The following is a 23,430-nucleotide window of genomic DNA, read 5'->3' on the forward strand; positions in this document are numbered from 1 at the left end:
GCATGTTTTCATAATATGAAAGGGATATTTAAGTTTATTGAAATTTAGTGGATTCCCAAAGAAACCCCTTCCGGGTTGAAGGTTCCAGAAATGCATTCCGATAATTTCTACCGAAAAAAAATTCCAATATCCAGAATGGAATGTTTATTATGTCAGTATTAAAAATATCATTTTGAGTTGTCCATCTGAATTGCACCAGATTAAACATAGTTTTCTCTTCCTCTTTCTTTTTTAACTACACAACCGTACGAGCAACAAGGAGTAAAATTAGGGGTCGTTCAAAAATTCAAAATTTATTTATTCATGTAGGTAACAATGTACACTTATGAACAGTAACTAATCAAGTATTATGTAAGCATATTACATATCACATATTACCCACACATTGTCTATGCTTGAAAACGAAATCCATTTTCTATTCTATTCCTACAAAAAATACGTTTAGGTATTTATTTTTGACAGTTTTGCTTACTTTTGCTGACAAGAGGGGTGGAGGAGATAAATTGCAGTAAATGTACTTACGTAATACTTGAACGGCCCCTTATTCAATTACTGGTTGAAATTGGCAAAATCATATCAAATTACTAGAACTGCTATTGTTTATTGAACTTAATTTAGTGCAATTCAGTTTACGAGTTCTATATCAAGTCGGTCACAGTGTAAATATGGATTTCTTTTTACAACTTTGATTTATATCGAGTTTGTATAAGTATTAAGTGATGCTTAAGCCGCTTAATTGGAACCCACAAGAACATCTTTGCCGTCCCAAGCAAAGATAGCGACGTCATAAGCAAATGTCAGACGTGGCTAAGAGGGCGATGTGAAACGGACCATCTTTATTCAGAATTTTGCAAAATGTTTCATAATCTTATTAAAATTTCTTAGATTTTCATAGCAGTTTCTACAAGTATTTTCATATAGTAAATCCATTGCAATTCCGACTTAATATAGAACTCGGGATTAAAAAAAGAGGAAAAGGCTGCATTTCTATGTATAAAAATAATTAGAAATATATCATCCTCTCTCTATTTTCTTTGTTTTAGCGTTTTTTGGAAGAATTTTAAGACCGATTCACTAAACTATATATTAAACCAGATTCAAACTTTTTTATTTAACTCCTTCGTCATTATGACTGCAAAGCAGACATAAAACAAATAAATAAACGCCTTTTCAGTTTAAGACAAACTATCGACCAAATATACAGCACTAGCGAAACCTAACGTACATCACCTGTACACGTCTTGAATACAACCTAACAAATACAAAAATGTCATCAAACCGGTCCAGACATTTAGGAAGAGTTTAATTACAAACACACATATTTATTTGTATCAACATATATACAACTTAGAACTAAGACTTTCATAGCTTGTTCGCTAATTAACTTAGATTTTAGTTCTGACTTATAAATACCCCTGGCCAAACGAACATTGCGGAACTTTTTTTTTAAATCAAAATATTTATTACAGTCTTCATATCTCTGTGTGAACACAATGTGATACAAACATTTTTTAGATTTTTATAGTCATCTAAACATGAAAATGAATCTAAAATGGCGACAATACCGGCAAATATTATGTCGCAGCCAACTAATTTAATTAGCCGTTGAATTAACAACCTAGTCGTTTAACTAACAGCCTGATATTCAGCCGTAGCGTTTGTTACAACATTTAATAAACTGGCTGGCCAATGCTGACGTCATTATTTGGCATAAATAACAAAGATTTAACATATGACATACAAAATTATTTCTTTTAAATAAAATTGCTTGAGTCAAATTCACATTATTGTTTCTACACTCTCCAATTGTACTTGTTGTTTTTGTATGAATTTTGGAAGAGACCATCAAAGTTGTGGTTTCCCGACGCCATATTGACAGTTTGAATATTTTGTTTCAAGTTTGAAAGTGGATTTAAATTTAAAATAACAGTGAGCATGCAAGGCAAGTAATGAAACGTCATAGATCCAAATCATGTGCCTAGCTGTTCAATCAACTGGCTGAATATCATTCAGGCCGTCAGTTAAACGGCTAGGCGGATAATTGAACGGCTGATATTAGGCAAAAAAGCAACACTCAAATTTATAAAAAATCATATGTGTAAATTGATGACTTTATCTGTTGTAAAACATGATTTGTTACCATGGTAGCCAGTTTTTAGGGCACAACAGTTTTCTAACGCCATTTTAGATTAATTTCCACCAGTAAATCGGCCTTTAAGTACATTATAAAGAAATGTAAGCTAGCTTTAATTGTGCCTACTATGGAACTTTGCACCTAAAAAAATAACTACGCTACTTAACCTACTTATCAAATATTGGAGTGTATTAAAAATACCGATTCAGACCAACGTATAAATACTGTTGTACTTACAGTGGTATATACGAACCCAAGGCATGACAATTCAATTTCTTAAGGCATTTAGGGTTTTTATATCCAAATACGACTCGTTAATCCTACGAGCCGTAGGTTCAAATTGAGCTTTCTATTAATAACGATATTTTACAGTGTTTAAAAGTTAACGCAGCAATGATTTAAAAATATGTTCTCGCGTAAATCGCTTTGGATATAAAAACCGTTTAATCGTTAAAATATTTTTCGATAAAATACAGTTTTGAGTTTAATGTAAAAGTGGATATCATCGCATAAATTTAACGTCTTCCTCGTGTGGACCGTTGCTAAAAAAAATATATTATTAGTAGCTGCTCCCGCCAACTTCGTTTCGCCTTAATTAAGTTAGCTACTTTTTAGTGTATAAAATACTTTGCAATAGAAACTGAGAAATTATTTGCTTTTCCGGAATGGAAACTGATGTTTAGGTTTTTTCAATTCAAATACTCAGATTTTTCATTCCGTAGAAGTCTGACATTTCATATGTGTTGCTACTACAAAAGGTTTTCTACCGAAAAAGGGAAAAATCGAGGGTATTTTTCTTTGGGCCTAACACAAAAATTAATTATTAAATTTCAATATCACGAACAATATATCGATTTTTTTTTATAACTCGCCGTTAAACCTCTTTTAATGTGATGCACTGCACCTCATAAGATATTTACATTCACTAACAAATGAAAAGTTTAGACTCGTATTGAAATTGAAAAATTTGCCTGGCCGAAAAGTTTTGCCAACTCTGACATGTCACAAATGATGGCTGTCAGAATTCTATACGCTGAAAAATCAGAGTATAGTACAAGAGATGAATTTAAAAAAAGAACTCGAATTGGTCAGGCCGTCGAATATTGCACTTGTTTTGCGATTCATTTTTATTTAAGTAGATAAATTCTGTCATAACAACTATTTCGTGTCCATGGTTTATTTTTTTAAATAATACCTTCCTAGGTAAAATATAATTATTTTACATATTAAATGTTACAGTATTAACATGTATTTATTTTGAAAAGAAGTACGTATTGACCGGTAAACGTTACTCCGTGGATAAGTTATAAGAGCACTTACCAATAAGTAAGTGAACAGTTAAGAGAACTTACCAATATGCAAACGGACCGTAACAGCTACGCTAGGAGACACTAGCGACATCTTTAGCGTGCAATGCTCTGGGACTAGTGTAAAAGAGTACGCAAGGTGTTTTCCACCAAGGACTGAATTGGGAGACCTCCTCTTCATTCACAGACACAATCCTGGAATATCAATTGGTTTTGTATGAGTTAATTATATTTAATGTATATTAACAAGAATATCCAACTGTAATGACGTTACAGTGCGGTCAATATGTCAAAAAATTATAAGGTATTTTTATATAACAGAGCGCAAACGGGCAGGAAGCTCACTTGATGGTAAGTGATATGAAAACACAATGCCAGAGGGTTTGCGAATGCGTTGCCGGCCTTTTATAATTTCTTAGCTTAAGGAGCTTAAGTCAAATCGGTTCAATAAACACTCATTAACAGAGGGCTCGCGAGTGCGTTACCGGCCTTTAAAAATTCATACTTCCTATTCTTGAAAGACTAAGTCGAATCGCTTCAGCAATTCTTCAGTGAAAATTAATAAAATAAATCAATAACAATATATATATCATAAGGTTCAAGAAGCTAGCAGCAGACTACTACCAATTTCTAATCACCGCTATAATTGACTAGAGCAATGAGTAAAACCTTCCTGCACTTTTGCAGGGTAAGCCTTCTGTTTAAATTTCCATTATTATCAGTCGGTTCTGTATGTACTAACCCCAAATCATTATAAAGGTACCAATGCGCGTTTTCCTTATCAGCGATCCTGATATACGCCACGAGATTTCTGGGACTGTCTTCGACGCACACAACGGCCGCTGTCAGCGCATATTCCGCTTCAGATTTTGGCTTCTTTTTGTGCTTGTCTACCTGTTCCGCCTGAAAGGATAAATCATCTATTAATCCTATTACTGAACACATTTGTAGACAAAATGTTCGTTCTAGTATAGTCCGGACAATCAAGACCAAAAAATTAGCGCGCACAATAAGGTAATAATCAGTAAAATTGTATTTAAAAAATTGTAAAGTTCCCGTGTATGGAAAAAACTCAAGGTCAAAGGTCAAAAATGAGTTTTTCGATTTTCAGCAAAACGGTTTTTATGAGAATAGTATCCCAGACGAAAATTATGTATAAGAAATGTATAAATAGTTTTTAGTCTTTCGCGGAAATATTGTTTTTAAACCAAAAATAAAATAAGTGTTAATTACTTTTTACTGGGTGTCAGCAATAAAGGCTTAACAATAATAATAATGTTTGCATTTTTTGGGAAATAATTTAGGGCCTGGGGACTTTGTTATCCCGAGGCCTCCAAACCTCTAAATCCTGTCAGAAAAAATTTCTTTAGAATCCAGATTTTAGTACAGATTATAACATCGAACATAATACCTTATCACTAATAGTGATGTCCCCATCGGGCTGGAGACGAATGTGCAGTTGGTGCGGAATCACACAGCTCACATCTTGCGTCTCGCTCTTAACTGGATTGCTCTGGGACGGACTCTGCCTGGAATATATTTCATTAAACCTATTTTTTTTTTTATTTTGCATATAAAATTCCAACCTTATCAACTCGACATCCACAATTGAGCTTTTTATTTCATCAGTATGTGGAACCAGCTGACACCAAACAAATTCAACTTCGGGTCAAGAGAAGAGCGTATCAATTTTTAAACCTTTTGTTCGTACTTTAGTGAATTATTAAACCGGTAAATAAAAAAAACGTGTGATAGTCGGGGACTACCGCGGTAAAGTTTTTTTTATCAACTTATGGAATTATAATTATATTTTATTTCTGCAGTATTTTTCTTCTTTGATATTAATTCAATCTTCAACTCTACCACTCTACGAGATTCAGACTAACAATCCAATATAGTCTGTCACACCTTATCACGTACGGGCTGTAGCGGCCGCGCTTAGAGCTACGGATCTCGTCAGAGAGATGTGAATACGCAGTATGCGTTCTGTCCCACTCTCACAAGAATTGGCCTCACCTATATTACGTCATCGTGTGTTAGGTTTTTTTTTCGTTACGGAATTTTTTGATTCGGTCGACAGGCTCAAAGACCGCCGTAAAAGCTATGCAATAGCTTAAAAACTTGCAGAAATGTGTTTCCTGTATGACCTCTCATGTCAATTAGATGTGGCCCACGTCGTCCTTACGATAATAATTTAAAAAAATATATTTTGGTGGTTACACGCACGCTGGAGCTACTCAAATACAGTGTACGTCGAATTCATATAATCAATATTTTTAAGTCGGTTAAAAAGGTATTTAAAGAAAGTAAACTTACCTATCTGGATGCTTAAATCTGCAGCCAGGCCTTGCGCAGTGCAGTCCATACCTACATGGCTTAACGTTCCCGCTGCGTTTAATGGCTTCAGGCTGGAATTGGCCGAAAATAATTTATTAATTTTCTCTTCAACGATAAAATAAATAATTGCTATTTGTCTCTTTCTATCATATGTTATGGCGCCGCGACGAAAAGAGACAGTTGAAATATACTTTAAAATAATCGTTAGATTTTCGTATTATTCGTAGCAGAACGTCAATGTCAGTTAAATTTACTATCAGGAACAATTTATTCTGTCTGTGTTGGAAACATTTGACAACGCTCAAGACGAAATTGCGACTTGTTTTAGAACATATCAATAAGACTTCTATTGTCTTCAAACCCATAAATGAATTTTGTATCCTCAATTCTCTACCAAAAAGCTTATAAAGAACTGGCTGGGAGTTGGAATTATTATTTATTACCTGTACATAAAATTACCGTTTCTTTAGTAGTCCCTTTCGCCCAGAACAATTTCTCTTCAGCTGTCACTGCTCCACAGTTGATCGCCAATATTGGGGGTAACCTAAGAGATTAACAATATATCCATTATTCAGAAATATGTTTCACCGTATTCAGTGGACGGTCTCTTTTCCTCTCAGCGTAAACACCGTTTGTCAGACAGAGACGATAATATTTTTTTATTGAGGTTTGAATCCATTTTCGGACAGAGTGTGGGACTCAAAGCCCTACCCACTAAACCCCTCCCACCAATCACGTCACTCTTGGGCTAACTTGTGTTCGCGTAAGCATTCTACCAAGAGAGGTTAGGGTTTTCGATACAAGTTATTATATCCACAAATGAATGAAGAAATTACTATCAATAGCATTATTTTTATGATAAATATTACAGTGAAAATATATCGGTAGCCATATATTTCCATTTACATTGTATACATTTTAGTTAAGTTAGTAAATACTTGCCTAACCAGCCGCCCGCGCTGTGTGGTGGGCGTAAACTTCGCGCATCGCTCGCACCAGGCGGGCGTAGACCGACGTGCACATAACGACGCACGTACGAGCTCCAAAAAACCGCACGTGCGTTCGTTGTCTCTCGTCGCATATTGGAGGGCACAAGCCAGCACCACCGATTCGCGTTCCTCCTGAAATATTTTAAAATAACGTGACTTTCTAAACGCCATGTTCCACCAGGTTGCGCATCATGCGATGACAGAAAATATCGTGAGGTAAATTGACCTAAAAATAGACATGTTCAAACACAAAACCTAACAAAAATGTACGTACGAGGTAGACCTATAATAAAAAGAATAATTTAGAAATGCAAAGACGAGAAAATAATAATAGATAAAGTAATAAGAAATCCAAATCCGACAAAATACAAATAAAGAAAATTATTAGTATCCTATATGTATATCCTATATGTATAATAAATGCATTTTAAAGACCATACAATAGGAATATATCAAAACAAGCGAAAAAACTTTATTAGAAAAATAATTGTCTTATAAAAATATAATATAATAATTGAAATACTTACTTCCTTATTACACTTAAGACACCTATTCAACTGCTGTCGGGCAATCGCAAATAATTCTGAGATTTCTGACTCCTCCCTCTCACAGTGCTCATTAGATAGCTCTTTGTCTATATTACTTTGAAGTTTCTCCGTGTGATTCATCATTGCTATATTACAAAAAAAAACTTAAGGTTAAACTTTCTTGAAACCATACTTCAAATTTAATTTTTGGTAGTCCAAGTTTTTTTTTATAGAACAGGGGGCAAACGGGCGGGAGGTTCACCTGGTGTTAAGTCATACCGCCACCCATGGACATCTCAATGCCAAAGAGTTCGCGAGTGCGTTGCCGTTCTTTTAAGAATTGGTCTCTTTTCATGAGTCCTTTTATTTTAGAAGTAACACGGTAATACTTCATAATAAAACGCTCAGTAGTATAAAAACCCGTACCTACGTAAATATGTTAATTTAAATTAGTATAAGTTCGTTGTGATTACCTTTATCTACCCATTTTTCGTTTATACCATTTTGTAGTTCGTGTTCCGTCTCCGAAGGACCAAGATTCAGAAACTCGAGTTCGGTGTATTTATATCCCTCAATTTGACCATTAATTGGTTTCTTTAAGTGATTTTTTAATCGATCTGTCTTATGTGGGGTATTTTCCGAGAGGAGCGCCAACTCTTTCTCCTTTTTGCGAGTCTCCAAAAGCTCATAATGGATTTGGTGAAGAATGAATCTATTCCAGCTCTAGAATTAAACATTGTGAAGTATACGAATTTTGCATTAACTGTTATATACAAGAGATAGGTCACATATTTTCTTACTGGTCATTGAATTACTTACCTTCATACGTTTGGGTTAACCTCAACCAAAAAATTAACATGCGTTTGAACCCTAATTTATCGAGACCAATGCAGTATCATTAAGAAACTACAATTTACTGCCGACTTGCTAGACAAGAGCATTTGACATTCAAGGTCAATTAAGTTAATTCCCTTGGCCTCGGCCAAGGAACCCTCACTTATCGTAGGTCAGGCTCAAGCGTTATTTACAGCCCCATGCGATTACCTGAATAAGGGCAACGAGATCAATCTTTCTATCGATGCCCCGATCGGGCAATATCAGTCCAAGCGCGGCAGCTTCAGGCACGGTACGAAACGCCCTTAAGAAGTTAGTCGCTTGACACGGCGCCCCTCCAGAGGTGTCAAGCATCCTGAATAGGAAACCTGGAAACGATGGCACTAGAAAGGTCTGGTAAACCATAAGTCCAAATACCACAACCACTCGAAGGACGATGCCCAAATGCTAATGCCATAAATGTGGGTTTTGCAGCGTATTTCAGGTATTCGGGGTCAAATTACTCGAAATAAAAAACAAGTTTTCTATTTATGGTATATTTCTAATCTTTGCAACAAATTATTTGGCTATACATGTCAATAGTTTCAATACATTGTGTGGAATACATATACATCTATATATCATTGAATGGATATAAGAATCAAGTCCTTATACTATACACAAAATTAGTATTAGACAAAATAAACTGTAGACGCAATTGGGCATTTTCCTTATCGTAAACCAAGCAAATAGTAAGCAATAGAACTCAACCGAATTTGTCGATACATAAACTAAAATATGCCCAGTAATACAAACTGGCGTTCAAGAACGCCTCGGGCCCAGGTCAATTCCCAAACTCCGACAACGCTTATAAATGGCTACGCAAATCAAAAATAAACTAAACAACACACCTAACTCGCAAGTGAGACAAAACTCCTTCGCGCACGTGTGAGCTATCAGAGTCGACTTCAGAGGCGGCATGTTGTATAGGACCTGGAAAAACATCAAAACCTTTTAACAATTGGCGTTAAGTGGGCGTTCCATTGAACGCTTTTATATGTACAGCAGGACGCCAAGACGCCAAGCTTACCAGACCCACCACCAGTAAATAAAATCCCTTTATAGGAAAGGGGAGAATGAGGGGAGAATCGACATTCCCCAGTTAGCGTGCTTGATAGGCTATAGGGGTCCTACCGGTGTATCTCAATCAGTATTTTTGAAAAGTCAGTCCTCTGTGACCTTTACATGTAAAACCTTTTTATGAACTCAAGCAATATTTGTTAAAGTTGGTCAAACTTAATTCTAGTTTACAAACAAAATAATCAAACTATTATACGATAAGCAGGTCAGACAGTTTTAGGCATTTATTAATAAAAAATGTCTGTGTAAAGTCGGTTTACGAGCGATAGTTAAAGTTAAACATTGATGAAATTACTGCATACTTTTATGAATAAAATTTAATAATTTTTATTTAATTATCACTATGCATACAAGGGAGCCAATTGTCAGACGCGTAGGCCAGATACGGCGCAAGCGTACAATGAGCATAACGGGACAGTGAGCGTAACGGGACAATAAGTCATGCCTTTTCGGACGTACAGCCGTATATGTTACATGTTTTCACGTCAAAAATGTTATCAACTGCACTCGCAAAAGCGATAGGTATATTCAAAATAAATAATGATTTAGGTTTTTAATTGTTTGCCTAATGTCCATGGGCAGCTGTATCATTTTATATGATATAAGCTATTTACAAAAATATGAAAACGTCAGTTACAAAACTTTCCTCTACAAATTTATGGCTAAATCAAGGCTCTTTAAAATCGCCAAAACGTTTGTATGCCTGCAATTACAAATCGTTTGTATGCCTGCAATTACAAAACTTTTGTAAGTCTGCAATTACAAAATTTTTGTAAGCCTATAATTATGCCTCATCATCACAGGTTAAATAATTTAATGAGCATGAATTATGGTGATATAAAATAGTTTACCTGAATCATCGAATTACAGTAAGAATTGGGCAGAGTAGCTTCGATTCCCGTTAGACCTGTTCTATTTATATTATCCAAAATTGCGTTCGGCTCATTTTTATTATACCTTACTTCGACCTGGAAAAAGATGATTATCTATTAACACTTTTGCATTGGCGCTACAACCGTTTTAGGTCTGGGCCTCAGATATCTGTATGTTAATGTAAATTAATTATTACTAAGGTAAAGACCCCAATAGATGAACATGTACCAGTTTATGATCACTCCATGTATTTGTATATCTATATTCACTGTTTACACACTGTATACGTGCTAATGATAATATAAACATATAAAAATCTGCGTTTACTCCAGAAGACGTCATGCAACAGAATCGCCATCTAAAGTTCTAATATGTAACTACTAAACGAATACATCAACCAATAGGGTGTATTTTTTTCTCGATTTCTCACTCTCTCTCAATTGCTCTCTCTCTTTTCTTCGACAAAAACGTTGCACATCTTCGTGACGTTCCATACAAAAAATAACCCTAAAGTGTCTAAAGAAGTTTCACATAAAAAAAAAACACTGACAAATTATAACCTATCCTTCCTCAATTCATGAAAACCGCATAAAATTCTGTGTATTACCTTCTGATATGAACTTGGAATTGGTCTAATAGACAACGCCGTTTCGTCTATTGGTTTTGGTTGTTTAATATCTTCCAAATTGTCATCTATGTATGGATACTGAAAGGATAAATTCTTCATAAAGCAATAATTATATTTCTCAGCTTACGACTTTTTATGATTAATGTGTTAACTAATGTTTAATACCGTTCTTCTCTTCCGTTCTACGCCCTTGATTTGAGAACTGGCAGTAAATGTAAAATTAGATTCATATAATGTATATTTCTTTTTTTTTTGACGTTCATAAGTGTACATTATGTTACCTATATGAATAAATGATTTTTGACTTTGACTTTGAATATGCTTGTTAGTCTGTGGAAAAGACGCTAGTTTAGGCTTGTCGTAGACAATTTAATTCGAATTTGATATGTTAAAACATTTTGGATAATAAAAAGATTGTGTTTAAAATAAAACTCTAAATATTGTTTCTGTATTTCTAAAAAAATTATCAAAGTATTGCCGTAACGAACTATTTTTTACCTCATTACGTCTCCTAGTACCAGGATTGGGAGCATACCCGATGGGTCCTTTCATTTTCATGGTCTTAAGAATTTCTGGGTCGATTGGTCGAGGTTTCCTGAAACAATTATCGAATCGGTAGCTTAAATACCGTTTAAACATTATCAAAGCTAAGAAATAACTCCATTTAATTGACTAATAATTTCGTCCACGACCACAGATTATGTTAATAAATGTAAGGGCATAATGCAGAAAAAAGGCGCAGATGATAACTTCCGTACGTCAAAAATGAATTCAATTTTGACGTTTGCGAGTCTTTCACCTTTCAGCATTCGAATTTTGAACATTACTTTGCATTAAGTAAAACAGGGACCTAACTCTTTGGTAAAGTGAGATTTTAAATCAGGAACAATATGCAGCTCTAGTTAGCGCTGGGTAAGGAAAAGGATGACAATACTTAAGCATATATGCGTCTCTCTCACACCTCTGCCGCGCATCCCCGGATCTTACTCCTACAAGCTACTAAGTAAAGTTTAAACCGTTTAGAATTCTAGTGAATAATTCATTTTTCATTCGATATTACAACAAATGTAGTTTATATACATATATCAACGAAAAAATCTGTAAAGTTTCATATGACTTAAATAAAAACCAGTGCAACCGAAATTATTTTTCAAACATAACCTCAATAAATAAAAAATATTAAGTTTGAAATGAAATAAGTTCGAATCTAAATATAATTTAAACGTTATCTCACCGAATGGCGTGTTATTATTAATTAAAAATGCTATTCACCTGGAAACCTTTTTGAGGAACTCTTCAGGAAGGTCGTGGAACCACTTGGACCCACTAGCGAGAGGCGGAAGAGGTATTGATGAGAAGCTGAACGTCTCACTGAAACCCACGTACGGCAAACGAACCGGGGTCGCAAATGTTGTTTCTCTGGTGAAAAAAAGTAATTTTATGTCTTAGAAAATAGATTAAATTATAGCTTTATTTAAGATAATAAATATTTAACTGATATAAATATACAAAGAAATTTCTTAGTAGTAATAATTTTTATAACAAATTTATTTTATTTATTTATTAACACTTCGTTACATTACATAAAAGAAAAATTTTTTTAAACATAATTTAATGAAAAGCAACTGGCGGCCTTATCGCTTTCGAACGATTTCTTCCAGACAACCAACGTGAGTAAAGGAAAAAAAAAATATAATGTTTAATCTTATGTCAATTGAATTCTTCAAATTAATTTACTATCTAAATATCGTTATATATAAAAATATAATAATAATTAATACATATACAAAAATATTAATTAATTATTAACAAATTTCATTCAATGACGTCACTAAAAACGAAAAGTATTTTTTTAAATGTATTATTTTGCAGTTTACGTGCACTCACCTTGAGAAGTTATTGAACACGGGTTCATTATTATGCTTAGAAGAGAACAGATGTACGTGCCCCGATTGATCCCCAAAGACAAATGCTTGGCTGGTGCTCGACACGTCCATGACAGTGCATAGAGAGCCTTGGGTGTCAACCTGAAATGCGTTTTCCAGCTGATTAGTATATGGGCATTCAACAATAAGTCACAAAGCGCAACAGCGCACGCTCGTAGCGGTTACCAGCGTGCACGCACACTATGTACGCTAATATGAAATGGAAATTTGAGAGTTAGCAGTGTTGGCTTCAGCGTGCAACTCGCTTTTCTGAGGTCATCGATTCCCGGCTGTGAACCAATGGATTTTCTTTCAACACAACAAAGACCTTTGGGCCTACTGCCAGTGGTTAAAAACATTTTTTTTTATAAGTACGAATATTAAAAACGGTAGCTTTGATTTTTATTTAGACTAAACGGCTTGATGGATTTATAAAAAGGAAAAGTTATGATTGCGACTAAGATTTGGAAAAACAGAAATACTCTTAAAAAAACATTTAATTTTAGTCAGAGGCATCTATTTCTGATGAACTATCAGATGTTTCACCAGATACGTTACTACTTATATACTATACTATGACATATATACTACTTATAACAAAACAAACCAAAGTACATGTGCACCACCACATGTCTTTATGGTTATGACTAAAAGGTTTACAATCTCTGAATACGGCGGTCACTGCATCTGTGTGAGCGCAACGGCAATATGTTTATGCGCGAGCGACAAAGACATAAGATGAGGGGTCATTCTACGAAATTCTTCGTGCTCCGCGTCCGTACTATATCTGAGCATTTAACATTCGCTCGAACGGTGTGGTACCACTCTGGGGTAAAACCTGGATCTCTGCGTGATAAATATCTTACTTGAAAAACGGATTGCTTTCCAGATTCACTTTTATTGTTAACATTGAGCAATGCCACGTGTCCAGCACTGGCCATTGCGAGGGCTCGACCGGAAACCGATGGCAGGAAGTGGAGTAATAATGGCGGCGATGCCACCGGAAGTGACCACGCCCCACCGGCTTTCAACTGACGTACATCCCACACTAACACGTACTGTTCGGCTACGGCCATTGTGCTTCTGTAAACATTTTATTAAAAATAAAATTATTACGGTACTTTGTATCTAACTAGCATTCTAATTGATATTCACAAATAAAAACAAGTAACATAAATTATTAGATACATGAACGGCCTTTTGATAAGAAGCGATCTCCTCCAGGCAACACTAGCAAGGAAATAAGCAAATACAAAATTACGCGAGTTTGTTCATTACTTAGTTACATATCGTCATGATCGTAGAACAATGTGGGTTTTGAAAAAATCCAAAATCCATGTTTATCATATTTGGATTACATTGACTAAATATCACAGCTACATTAAAAAAAACCATGTGTTTTAAATTTCAAATTAATCAGTCGGATTTCATAGAAACATGTGATTTTTTTGTAAATGAATGGCTGCCCTGTAAAATTTATAATTGATCAGATCCATCACAATCCAATCAAACATCCAATTCAAAATTCAAAAACAAAAGAATATAAGAATTACATAAGTCAAAAGCTAGATAGGGTATGGTTAAAATATAGGTTTCGGATGGTATGTAGGTTATGTAGCCGAATTTTAAAAGACGTCTAGAAATTCTATACTAAGTATATTCTATAAAGAGATTCTATACTCACCGAAAATTATGATATGAGATGAAATTTTCAAAATGAGGGTAAATACAAATAATATATATTACGAGTTGCCATAAAAATTAATATATTCTTACGTTTGTGCAAATCCAGATGTGATAAGCAAGTTGCCCTGCATATCCAAGTCAGACAGGCAGGCACTGTGCGCTTTGAACGTGTGCTCGGCCACCACCGGACTTCTTATATCACGCATCGAGACAGTCCCGTTAGCACTCCCACACGCAACTAGCGAACCACCCCCACTTCTTAACACCGCACAGCCATCTTCAGTTATCGGCTATAATGAAGGTAATAGTTTGTTATCTGTGGTAATTTATTAGTGTTAAGTCTGTATGACTGGGAGTGAATTTATAAACTATTTGTGATATATAAACTCAAATTAAAATACATAATTTTAATAACCCGGAATCACATAGAGATAATGTGACATTGTTTGGTGAGTCATGTAATGCAGTTATTTACAAATAAACATTTAAAAAACATAACAGTTTTATATAAGACAAATAATTTGACAATAAATTATAACAAAAATTAAGAATGGCACATTAATTATCATTATAATTTACATCAAATATTATGGCACAATTCAAAGAATAACAAATTACTATTTATTTTTAGGAGAGATAATTTACTAGTATAAAAAACCGTTAAAAACATTCACCTAATAACTTGCACATTAGTTACTATGATATTTGAAATTATACCAATTATGTAATAGTTTGCAAAATCATATTTATAACACCTAAATGTAAGAATTAAATAAGGAACTTACAATAATAGATTCTTTCATATTTGTGACATCAAAATCAATAATTGTGTCCTGATGGCCGCCCATTAAAATATTTGTTGGACTGGATTGAAAGAGGCATTGCATCTCTTTTAAATTTTCTGATCTGTAATCATTGGATATTTAAAATGTAAACAATGCTGAATGTTAATTTTTATAGAAAAGGGACACAGCTTTGCCATCCAACATCTGTATCACAAAAAGCAAAGTTGTTTATGCCATTTGATTAGACTAGCTTAGCTCCATATAATGCATGTATTTATATGCTAGTAGCATAATAATTTATTTATTTTATTCTATAATATATAAATTATCTAAAATTTATCAATTTTAAGCCAGCAGTACAGTACAGAACTTCTTTCAAAAACTTTTCACATTTATATAATTATAACAATAAGTCAATGTGTGATTTCCTGAAATTAATTTTCAGGAACAGATTTAAAAAATTAAACATTATTTTGACATGATACTGTAAGGCTCAAACCATAATAAGCTTTGATAATAAAAAAAAACACAATACTGTTATTTGTCATAACTTACGTGTGTGTATGCTTCACAAGACCTCTGCGAATTTGATGCCTCAATTGTGTCTTTGACAAAATAAATAGTCCTTGATCAAGGGTAATAATATCACGTATTTCTTCTGTCATGTGAACCCTGAAAGCTGTGTATCTACTCATTTGTGGGCCATGGTATGAAGTAATATGTCCCTGGAATAACAAATGGATCAATAGTCATTAAATATTACATATTTTATTTTTACTGATTATGATTTAACTTTCAAATCAAAAGACAGTATGTACTTATGTATCAGTTTCAGTGATTTATTTATGGTTAAATAGCAATTATTGCTGTGTTCTTAAAGACAGACTGAAAAAGCTTTTTAATATTATATATTTAAACACTTTTCACCAGATTGAAGCTTTGTATTATGAAACTTATAATTATTTAATATAATTTAAAAAAATTCCAATTTGCATGCTTTACAACATGCATGGTCACGGTGACTGAAGACAAAAGCTGTTGAATGTAAAAAAGTATCACAGCTGAAGAAAAAGTTACATTATCTGTATTTATTTTCCCAGAATTGATACCAACAAAAACATGAAGAGTTTTTGAAGAAATTACTCATGGTGTCCTCCATTTTTCTCCAAAATAAATGTGTAAAAACGCAAACGAAGTCGCAAATATAAGTAATCCAAGTCAATCAATTGGTAAATTTCATACATCAGCAATAAGGAAGTTTGAACAAAGAGAACAAGAAGATGTTCCAGAAGCAGTCTTGCCTATTAGAAAAAGAGGACGTCCAAGGAAAACTCCTGCCATTGATAATGCTGGTACTCTCATCCGGACGACTGACCGAGTACCAGAGGGGGAGGATGTAACGCGACAGACTCGTGTTGGCGTAAACAATGTCACACTACGGCCAAGACGCTTACACGCAACGCACACATAGAAGCGCGCGGCTGCTATATAATGCGATGTCCGACCAAGCTCGTGGCATTCGCTAGCTAGACGTCTGCGAGTACGATAGCCCCCCGGGTCGTCTGCTCGTGGATCTTCAGTAGCTTTTCTTGACCGATGCCCGGCGTCGTCAAGTTAAGCATTAGCTAGGTGAACATAAGGGTTGCGATGCCCCGCGTCCTCCCTACGGTTCAATGCTAGGTTACTCAAATTGTATGTATCTACTTACTGTAATGAACTCAATATTGTATCAAGCAGAACAATAAATTACTTTCTTAAGGACAATTGGGTTTAATTCTCAACACGCCCTTACAATATATAATTATATATATTTATATGGTCATTTAAATAATTCTTTTATTGTGCATTTATAATGATATAAAATTTTAGGTTGTAGTAATGACTAAAACCTAAAATTTCATTCTAGAAGACAATGGTGCTACAGAGTTGTATAGTTTAAAAGTTTAATGTAAATAACAAGTATAATTTGAACAGGCTAAACAATTTTAACAGTATATTAAACTTACTCTTGTGTTTCCCACCCAAATTAACTCTTCAAATTTATCAAATGTCACAGCTGATATGCTTCCTTCTCCTCTATCATCAAGTACTGTGGACCTGACTTCATATTCAGCATCTGGGCTTTGAACCATGTAAGGTTTATACTCCGGAATATATTGTTCTGTGATAAAATGATAAGAATATTAGCTATGATACATGTGAAATAATACTATAAAATAAATGAGAATGTTTATGGCTTGCTGCCTTTTTTTCCTTGAGTATTTATTTACTATTTTAGTAACATTACTAATGTCTTATATTGATACTTTAATAAATATATAAATATACTATAAATCTCAAACCAACTCAAAGTGTCAGTTAAAAGGGTTGTAGGCAATTGTTTTGTTTACTAACACTTTTTGATGAAAACACCATGAAAGCGAAAGAGGATTGTTAAGCATATTACAATAATTAACATTGGAATTCAATACTTAACTGATAAACGTCCATAACTATTTATAAGAGAAAGCAAATAATTCTAAAATTTCTTACTCACCATTAATTTCTGCTGGCATACCTAAGTCGGAGTAATGGTATGCCATTTTTTTTAATTTCCCTGACCTGTATATATTTTTAAATAAATTGAAGATAATACGATGACGGGCATGAGTTAAGGACGTAGTTATTTTATGCTCTTCAGAAAAAAAATAAAAACTTAAACGTTACACAAACGCACAACAAACTAAAATCTGAAACGCATTTGCAATCAATTTTTTTGTTCTTGATTGATGGGTCAACGACATTGCCAACTGTCACATTAATTATGTTCGAAACTATCACTTCTGACATTGACGGTGTGTAAATAATACAGATTAAACAATAGCGTTTAAAAAAATGCCGAATCGCTTGTCTCTTGAATAAGAATTTTCAATACTTTTATTATAGCAGAGATTTTGCAAAGAAAATTATATAAAAAATAAAAACGGCACAATGTAGCACTTTCATTTCAAAGAGATAAATTTGTTAGAACAGGTGATTTATTTCTAGTTTTCTGTAATATTGATGCATCTTGCACTGGTATCAGTGATGACCCAATTTTAAAATTTACTTTTAAAGGTTGGTAACTAAAACCTGAAACCTCCAGCAATGATTTAAATTATTGTGTTACCACAGTAGGCATATACAAATTACATTGTGTTAGGATTTCAATCAATAATAAAAGAAACAAATACAGTCAAAAATTTAAATCCTGGGTTAGGACCCAAATCATAATATATTATTTTTCATGTTATATAAATAAATAAGGTGCTTTAAAATTGTTTATTTCTATACTGTTGCTGTAGGTAAAAAGTGTTGATAGTAGCTCTTAGTAAACTCTGTCATTAAATCTGGTGTAGCTTCAGGTAAAGAAGTTATTAATCTTGCTGGACTGCCAGAATATCTTGCAAATGATGGTACTACAGTTTCAGCAGGCAATACAGAGTTGTCTTCAATCATGCAACAGTCTTTAAGAACACATCTCCGACCCTGGAAAATGTAATTTAATTAAATTTATTAACACTAAGACTGGGTTATATCACATTGTTGTTTGTGACAAATCTCCTTATATTTTTAAATAGTGTTAATATACAATATAATATTTACTTACTATAACCACATTTTTACCAATGTAGACATAAGAACCAACAACAGCAGCATTGACAACTGTATTTTCACCGACAAAAACATGGTCACCCATTTGTAAAGGGAAGAAAGCTACTCTGAAATATAATGTGGTATATAACAAATTTAATCTACTTAAACAAAAACTACACGACTAATTTTTAACAAGTTGCAATGCAAATTATTGTAACAAAGTGAGGTTCAGACATTGAAATAAATTAGTGTATGACCTGTCTCTTTCCTAGCAGCAGAATGTAAACAATACTTTATAAATAGTACATACAGGAATACAAAACTAAGACTTATTATATATTTAATGTAAAAGTACTAACCCTTTACTGAATTTCTTAAATGGTGGCCGAAGAACAGAGCCCTTACTAATAATACAAAATCTTCCAGTTTTAACGTTTGCTAAATCACCACGTATTATTGCATCGCTTTGTACAATAACTTTTCCATGAAGAACAATATTTTGAGAGCCACAAAGAACAGTTTGCCGACTTACTTTGTTTCCAGATGCCTGTAAAAGCATCATTTATAATTAACTGAAATAATTGCAACTATAAAAATGATTATTGAATACTTTATGAATTAGTTACATTATTTTTACTTACAGTTTCAACGTATTCAGATTTATTGTAGTAAGTATCTTGAAGCTCCATATTTAATTTACCATTAACAATGTTATTTATAGAATAAATTTTCCTTCTGGCTATCCCGTTATAAAAAAAGACTGTAAACAATTGTACTAAAATCAGAAAATCTGCAAATTACGAACGAAAACTCTGTTTACAGTTTACACTAAAGTACAGATGCACAGAAGACTAATGAATCAGAGATGATCACAGATCACTTATTAGGAAATATCGTATGAATAAGAATATATATTTTACAGAATATGAGAGATCATACATTATGACTTATAACTACAAAAACTAGTAACACATACATATAGGAATATGTAGTTATCCGGCTAATAAATAAATTTAAAAGAAAGGAATATGTAGCATGCCTGTGGACTTGTTTCCAGCGAATAAATAATTTAAAAAAAGGAATATGTAGCAGAGTTTCGACGTATATATACATATATGAATAGCATAGGAAAAAATATAAAATTATTTCGATATAAAGCTCCGTTTTTTCATTGATACAAGATGGGGGCTTAGGTATATTAAAAATATTTTCCCTAGAACCAAGTTCAAATATTCCTAAATATGGATAGACAAAAAACTCTCCTTATATTCTATTGTTTAATGTACATTCAGTTGTAGTTATAGGAGTGTATTTGACACAATCATTAATATATATTAATGACCTAATAATATGTATTAATAATTGTATTTTAACTTTTCTTAGCATATAGTTATTTTGCTTTTTACAACAAAATAATGGCGCTTCTTATAGGCATCCTCTTGGTCGCACTTGGTCGAGTACTCGGTCGACACTATTTATAATCTATGGTATTAAGCAACAGTCTATGATGATTTGTAGTCTGTAGATCGTAGGGATTGGCGCCAAATCGATTTGAGGAGTAGAAGTAATAATATCAGCCTTTGAAAAATACTAGTATTTTTCTGTTATTAATTTTCACTACTATACAAATTCAACTCTAATAAACATGGATCGCTACATAACAAGAGAGAGAAAAATAAATCCAAACCAGCCAGGTTACCTTAATTTTATAGTAAAGTTACAATTATATATATTTATAGAAAATATTAAGAAAGAAAATATTAATATTTAACTAAGAATGAAATCAATACAATGATAACAGTTTTATACACTGTTATCAGTTGGGAGCTTGCTGTGATCGTACGTTTGGAAAAAGCATTATTTTTTTGATGTAACAGGGGGCTCAGCTGCTGATGATTTAGTGATAAAAATGATTTTCTGATCTGGACAAAAATTATTAAAAACGAATTATTTTTTTATTTAAGTATTAACTTATTTTATGTCACTATATTAGTCTATGAACAATTCAAATTTAATTTAAAAATTGTACTTTAAATTAAATTTGAATTGTTTATAACTATTTATACCTACATTTCTACCCTAATCATGGGCAACAACATATATGTTGTTAGTACAAAAATTGTGTTTTGCGAACACGATATATATAGTTATCTACGACGCCAATATAGACGCATGAAATCTCCGTTTCAGAGCATCTCACGGGAAATCAAATGATTGAGTTTTCACCAACTAGTGCAGGAAATAATATTACTATGTAAGTAGCTTCGCATTGAGGTAGATCCTATCTCGCGGGAGATTACCTAATAACTCGATTGTGTTTTTAAAATAAAATTTGCGGAAGTAAATTGTAAATACATGTAACTGTCTTATTTTAATAAGACTCATAGTATGATCCAATACCATTACTTTGATTGCGTTCTCTTTGAAGTTAAGACTCAAGGGCCTTAGGATCCCAATTATAGATTAATTAGCTCTGTAAAGCTTTGGCTAAATAGGCAACTTCTGGACGGGCGTTCCCTCCCTCCAATTGGTTCCCTCCAAAATATTTGACATTTATTTCAGTGTTTTGTACATTTTTAATTATTACGTACATTAAAGTAATCTGTAATTTGTTTTTGCAATTATTAATTAAGGCACAATTAAAATGTAAAATTTTGTGATGATTAATGAAAGTAGATGATTATTGTAAAAAATTCTTATCTTCTAATTAGAGGTGAACCAATTTGCCAGTCGTTTTCTTCATGGACCATTTTTTTTGTGATTTGATTGTTTGATTTTTGAGTTACAGGTTCAGTAGTACTTAGTTATTTTATTTTTTTATTGAAATAATGATAAATGTTAAAGCTCCATTGAATAGGCTTCAAACGCATATCATACATTTTGAGAATCGTATACCTATATAATATAATCGTAACCCTTAACCACTATGATAATATTAATTTATTTATTAAATTATCTCTATTATCTTTACAAATGAATCTTTAAGTGATCCTGTAATCACATTTAATAATATACTAAAATGAATCATGTAAATAAATAATTTATAGTTAAATTCATATAAATCTCTTGGTCGTTCAAGGCCATTCAATTCAAATAAGAATCGTTAATTCTATACTTTTAAGGGATTTATAACATCAAAGTATTTTTTTAATGTTTATTAATGCAACTTTAGTTTTATATATTTATAAATGAGCTGTGTTGCCCTAGTGCCTTTAGCGTGAGACTCTCACCCCTGAGGTCGTATGTTCGATCTCCGGCTATGCACCAAGACTTTGCTGATAAGGAAACCGACACATTTCTTAGACCCAAAGAGTTGATGTCGTGTGTCAGGTGTGAGGCTGATCACCTACTTGTCAATTAGATAAAAAAAATATCATGAAACAGATTTAGAAATCAGACGCTCAGACCTGTAGATGTAGTAGCGCCCCTGATTTATTAATTAATCTATACTAATATTATAAAGAGGAAAGGTTTGATTTTTTGTTTGTTTGTATGAATTGAATAGGCTCCGAAACTACTTGGCAGATTTGAAAAATTCTTTCACTGTTGGAAAGCTACATCATTCCTGAGTGACATAGGCTATATTTCATTTTCAAAAAAAATAGGCATCCTTACTAAAATTACGATAACATTAACATTTGTTTATTATTTGATACAATTCTAACAGATGGCGCTGAGTTAAAGGTAGTTTAGTTTAGGTCCGTGTCGTGGTACCAACGTTTCACATAAGTTCTCCTACGGTTTCCATTGATTAATTTACTACTATGTAATATAACAAAAACCTTAGCCACAGCAACGCTTGGCCGAGTCTGCTAGTGCTTAATATGTTTAAACTAAAAGTATGAAAAACACTAAGGTTGCTACCTGCCTAATAAACTAAACAGTTAAATAGAAATACCATTAATACAAAAACGAAAGGAAAATTACAAAAAACACAGAGAAACAAAAACCAAAATTAGGTATTTTCGTATAATATATTCAACCAGTTTTAATGATTAAAGCAACTAATGTTCTGAGCTAGGTGATCAAGTAAAAATATTAAAAGAAATAAATTATAAGATAAATACGTAAATATAATATCTGATATTTGTTAAGTACGCAGCTTAAGTAGTTTCCACGAGAGACTACGAAATATATTACATTAATCGTTGTTCAGCTGGTGTTTGCGATATGAGTGTTGATATTTTAATAGGAATCAACCAATTCCCGGTTATCAGTACACTGGACGCAATTACATGCAAAATGTTGACAGCCCAGGGAACAGAGCCTTTCAGCCTTCAGATGTGAGTAAAACAAGTCAAATATTATCGAAAATTTAAATGTAATTAATAATACAAAACAATAATACCGTGGTATAGTGAGAAATACATATATAAAATTACTGCAAATATAAACACATTTTCGAGTGCTTTTCAGTGCCCTAAGTATATGTAAATAATGTATTGGTGTTCTTAACCCACAAAGAATAGTATTATTGTGTATATATTTAATTTCTGTATAGGCATTGGCCAGATAAGCGATCAAACGAATGACGATTGTGTCGATATTAATGTCTTAGGTTAAATTCTCATTAGAGAAAGCTAAAATTATCGTTTGTAAATTTCGGTTCTATTGTGTTATACTCCACTCTATTGAAGAAGACTGTAGGTCTAGAGCTAGGTTTATAAATGT

General features: G+C 33.1%; 2 protein-coding genes and 1 long non-coding RNA gene across 4 annotated transcripts; 1 reads left to right on the forward strand and 2 right to left on the reverse strand.

Moving 5' to 3' along the window:
* Positions 1-438: 438 nt before the first annotated feature.
* LOC110995225 (PAN2-PAN3 deadenylation complex catalytic subunit PAN2) lies at positions 439-17,907 on the reverse strand. 2 transcript variants are annotated; one of them, XM_045631029.1, is made up of 22 exons: positions 17,681-17,907; positions 17,151-17,305; positions 15,700-15,869; positions 15,145-15,265; positions 14,450-14,649; positions 13,540-13,756; positions 12,636-12,775; positions 12,021-12,167; positions 11,247-11,343; positions 10,728-10,826; positions 10,099-10,215; positions 9,019-9,100; positions 8,339-8,496; positions 7,768-8,017; positions 7,295-7,440; positions 6,721-6,899; positions 6,238-6,322; positions 5,758-5,849; positions 4,853-4,970; positions 4,184-4,344; positions 3,487-3,636; positions 439-2,676 (listed from the first exon to the last, which is right to left on the reverse strand). In XM_045631029.1, the coding sequence occupies exons 1-21, from the start codon at positions 17,724-17,726 to the stop codon at positions 3,516-3,518; spliced, it is 2,901 nt and encodes a 966-aa protein (XP_045486985.1). In that variant the 5' UTR covers positions 17,727-17,907; the 3' UTR covers positions 439-2,676; positions 3,487-3,515. The 2 variants fall into 2 exon arrangements, with proteins under 2 accessions (XP_045486985.1, XP_045486986.1); XM_045631030.1 differs by lacking the exons at positions 439-2,676; positions 3,487-3,636; positions 4,184-4,344; positions 4,853-4,970 and having other exon boundaries at positions 5,759-5,849; positions 6,222-6,322; positions 17,681-17,906.
* A 446-nt stretch (positions 17,908-18,353) lies between these two features.
* Positions 18,354-19,618, reverse strand: LOC110995218 (dynactin subunit 5). The gene is made up of 4 exons (XM_022262276.2): positions 19,401-19,618; positions 19,119-19,306; positions 18,773-18,884; positions 18,354-18,651 (listed from the first exon to the last, which is right to left on the reverse strand). The coding sequence occupies exons 1-4, from the start codon at positions 19,446-19,448 to the stop codon at positions 18,451-18,453; spliced, it is 549 nt and encodes a 182-aa protein (XP_022117968.1). The 5' UTR covers positions 19,449-19,618; the 3' UTR covers positions 18,354-18,450.
* A 785-nt stretch (positions 19,619-20,403) lies between these two features.
* On the forward strand, positions 20,404-23,036 carry LOC123689761. Its single transcript, XR_006750649.1, has 3 exons — positions 20,404-20,453; positions 20,950-21,013; positions 22,952-23,036. It is a non-coding gene; the product is annotated as an uncharacterized LOC123689761 (long non-coding RNA).
* Positions 23,037-23,430: the final 394 nt, after the last annotated feature.

The sequence above is a fragment of the Pieris rapae genome, chromosome 14, assembly GCF_905147795.1.
Source record: "Pieris rapae chromosome 14, ilPieRapa1.1, whole genome shotgun sequence".
NCBI lineage: Eukaryota > Metazoa > Arthropoda > Insecta > Lepidoptera > Pieridae > Pieris > Pieris rapae.

Excerpts from the sequence above, each read along its gene's own strand:
- LOC110995225 (XM_045631029.1), bottom strand. The coding sequence starts at position 17,726 with ATGGCATACCATTACTCCGACTTAGGTATGCCAGCAGAAATTAATG. Across the intron at positions 8,497-9,018 it reads TTGTCTCACTTGCGAGTTAG|GTTTCCTATTCAGGATGCTT; the intron begins GTGTGTTGTTTA and ends CATCGTTTCCAG. Across the intron at positions 7,441-7,767 it reads CGAAAAATGGGTAGATAAAG|CAATGATGAATCACACGGAG; the intron begins GTAATCACAACG and ends TTTGTAATATAG.
- LOC110995218 (XM_022262276.2), bottom strand. The coding sequence starts at position 19,448 with ATGGAGCTTCAAGATACTTACTACAATAAATCTGAATACGTTGAAACT. Across the intron at positions 19,307-19,400 it reads AATCTGAATACGTTGAAACT|GCATCTGGAAACAAAGTAAG; the intron begins GTAAGTAAAAAT and ends ATGCTTTTACAG. Across the intron at positions 18,652-18,772 it reads TTGGTAAAAATGTGGTTATA|GGTCGGAGATGTGTTCTTAA; the intron begins GTAAGTAAATAT and ends TACATTTTCCAG.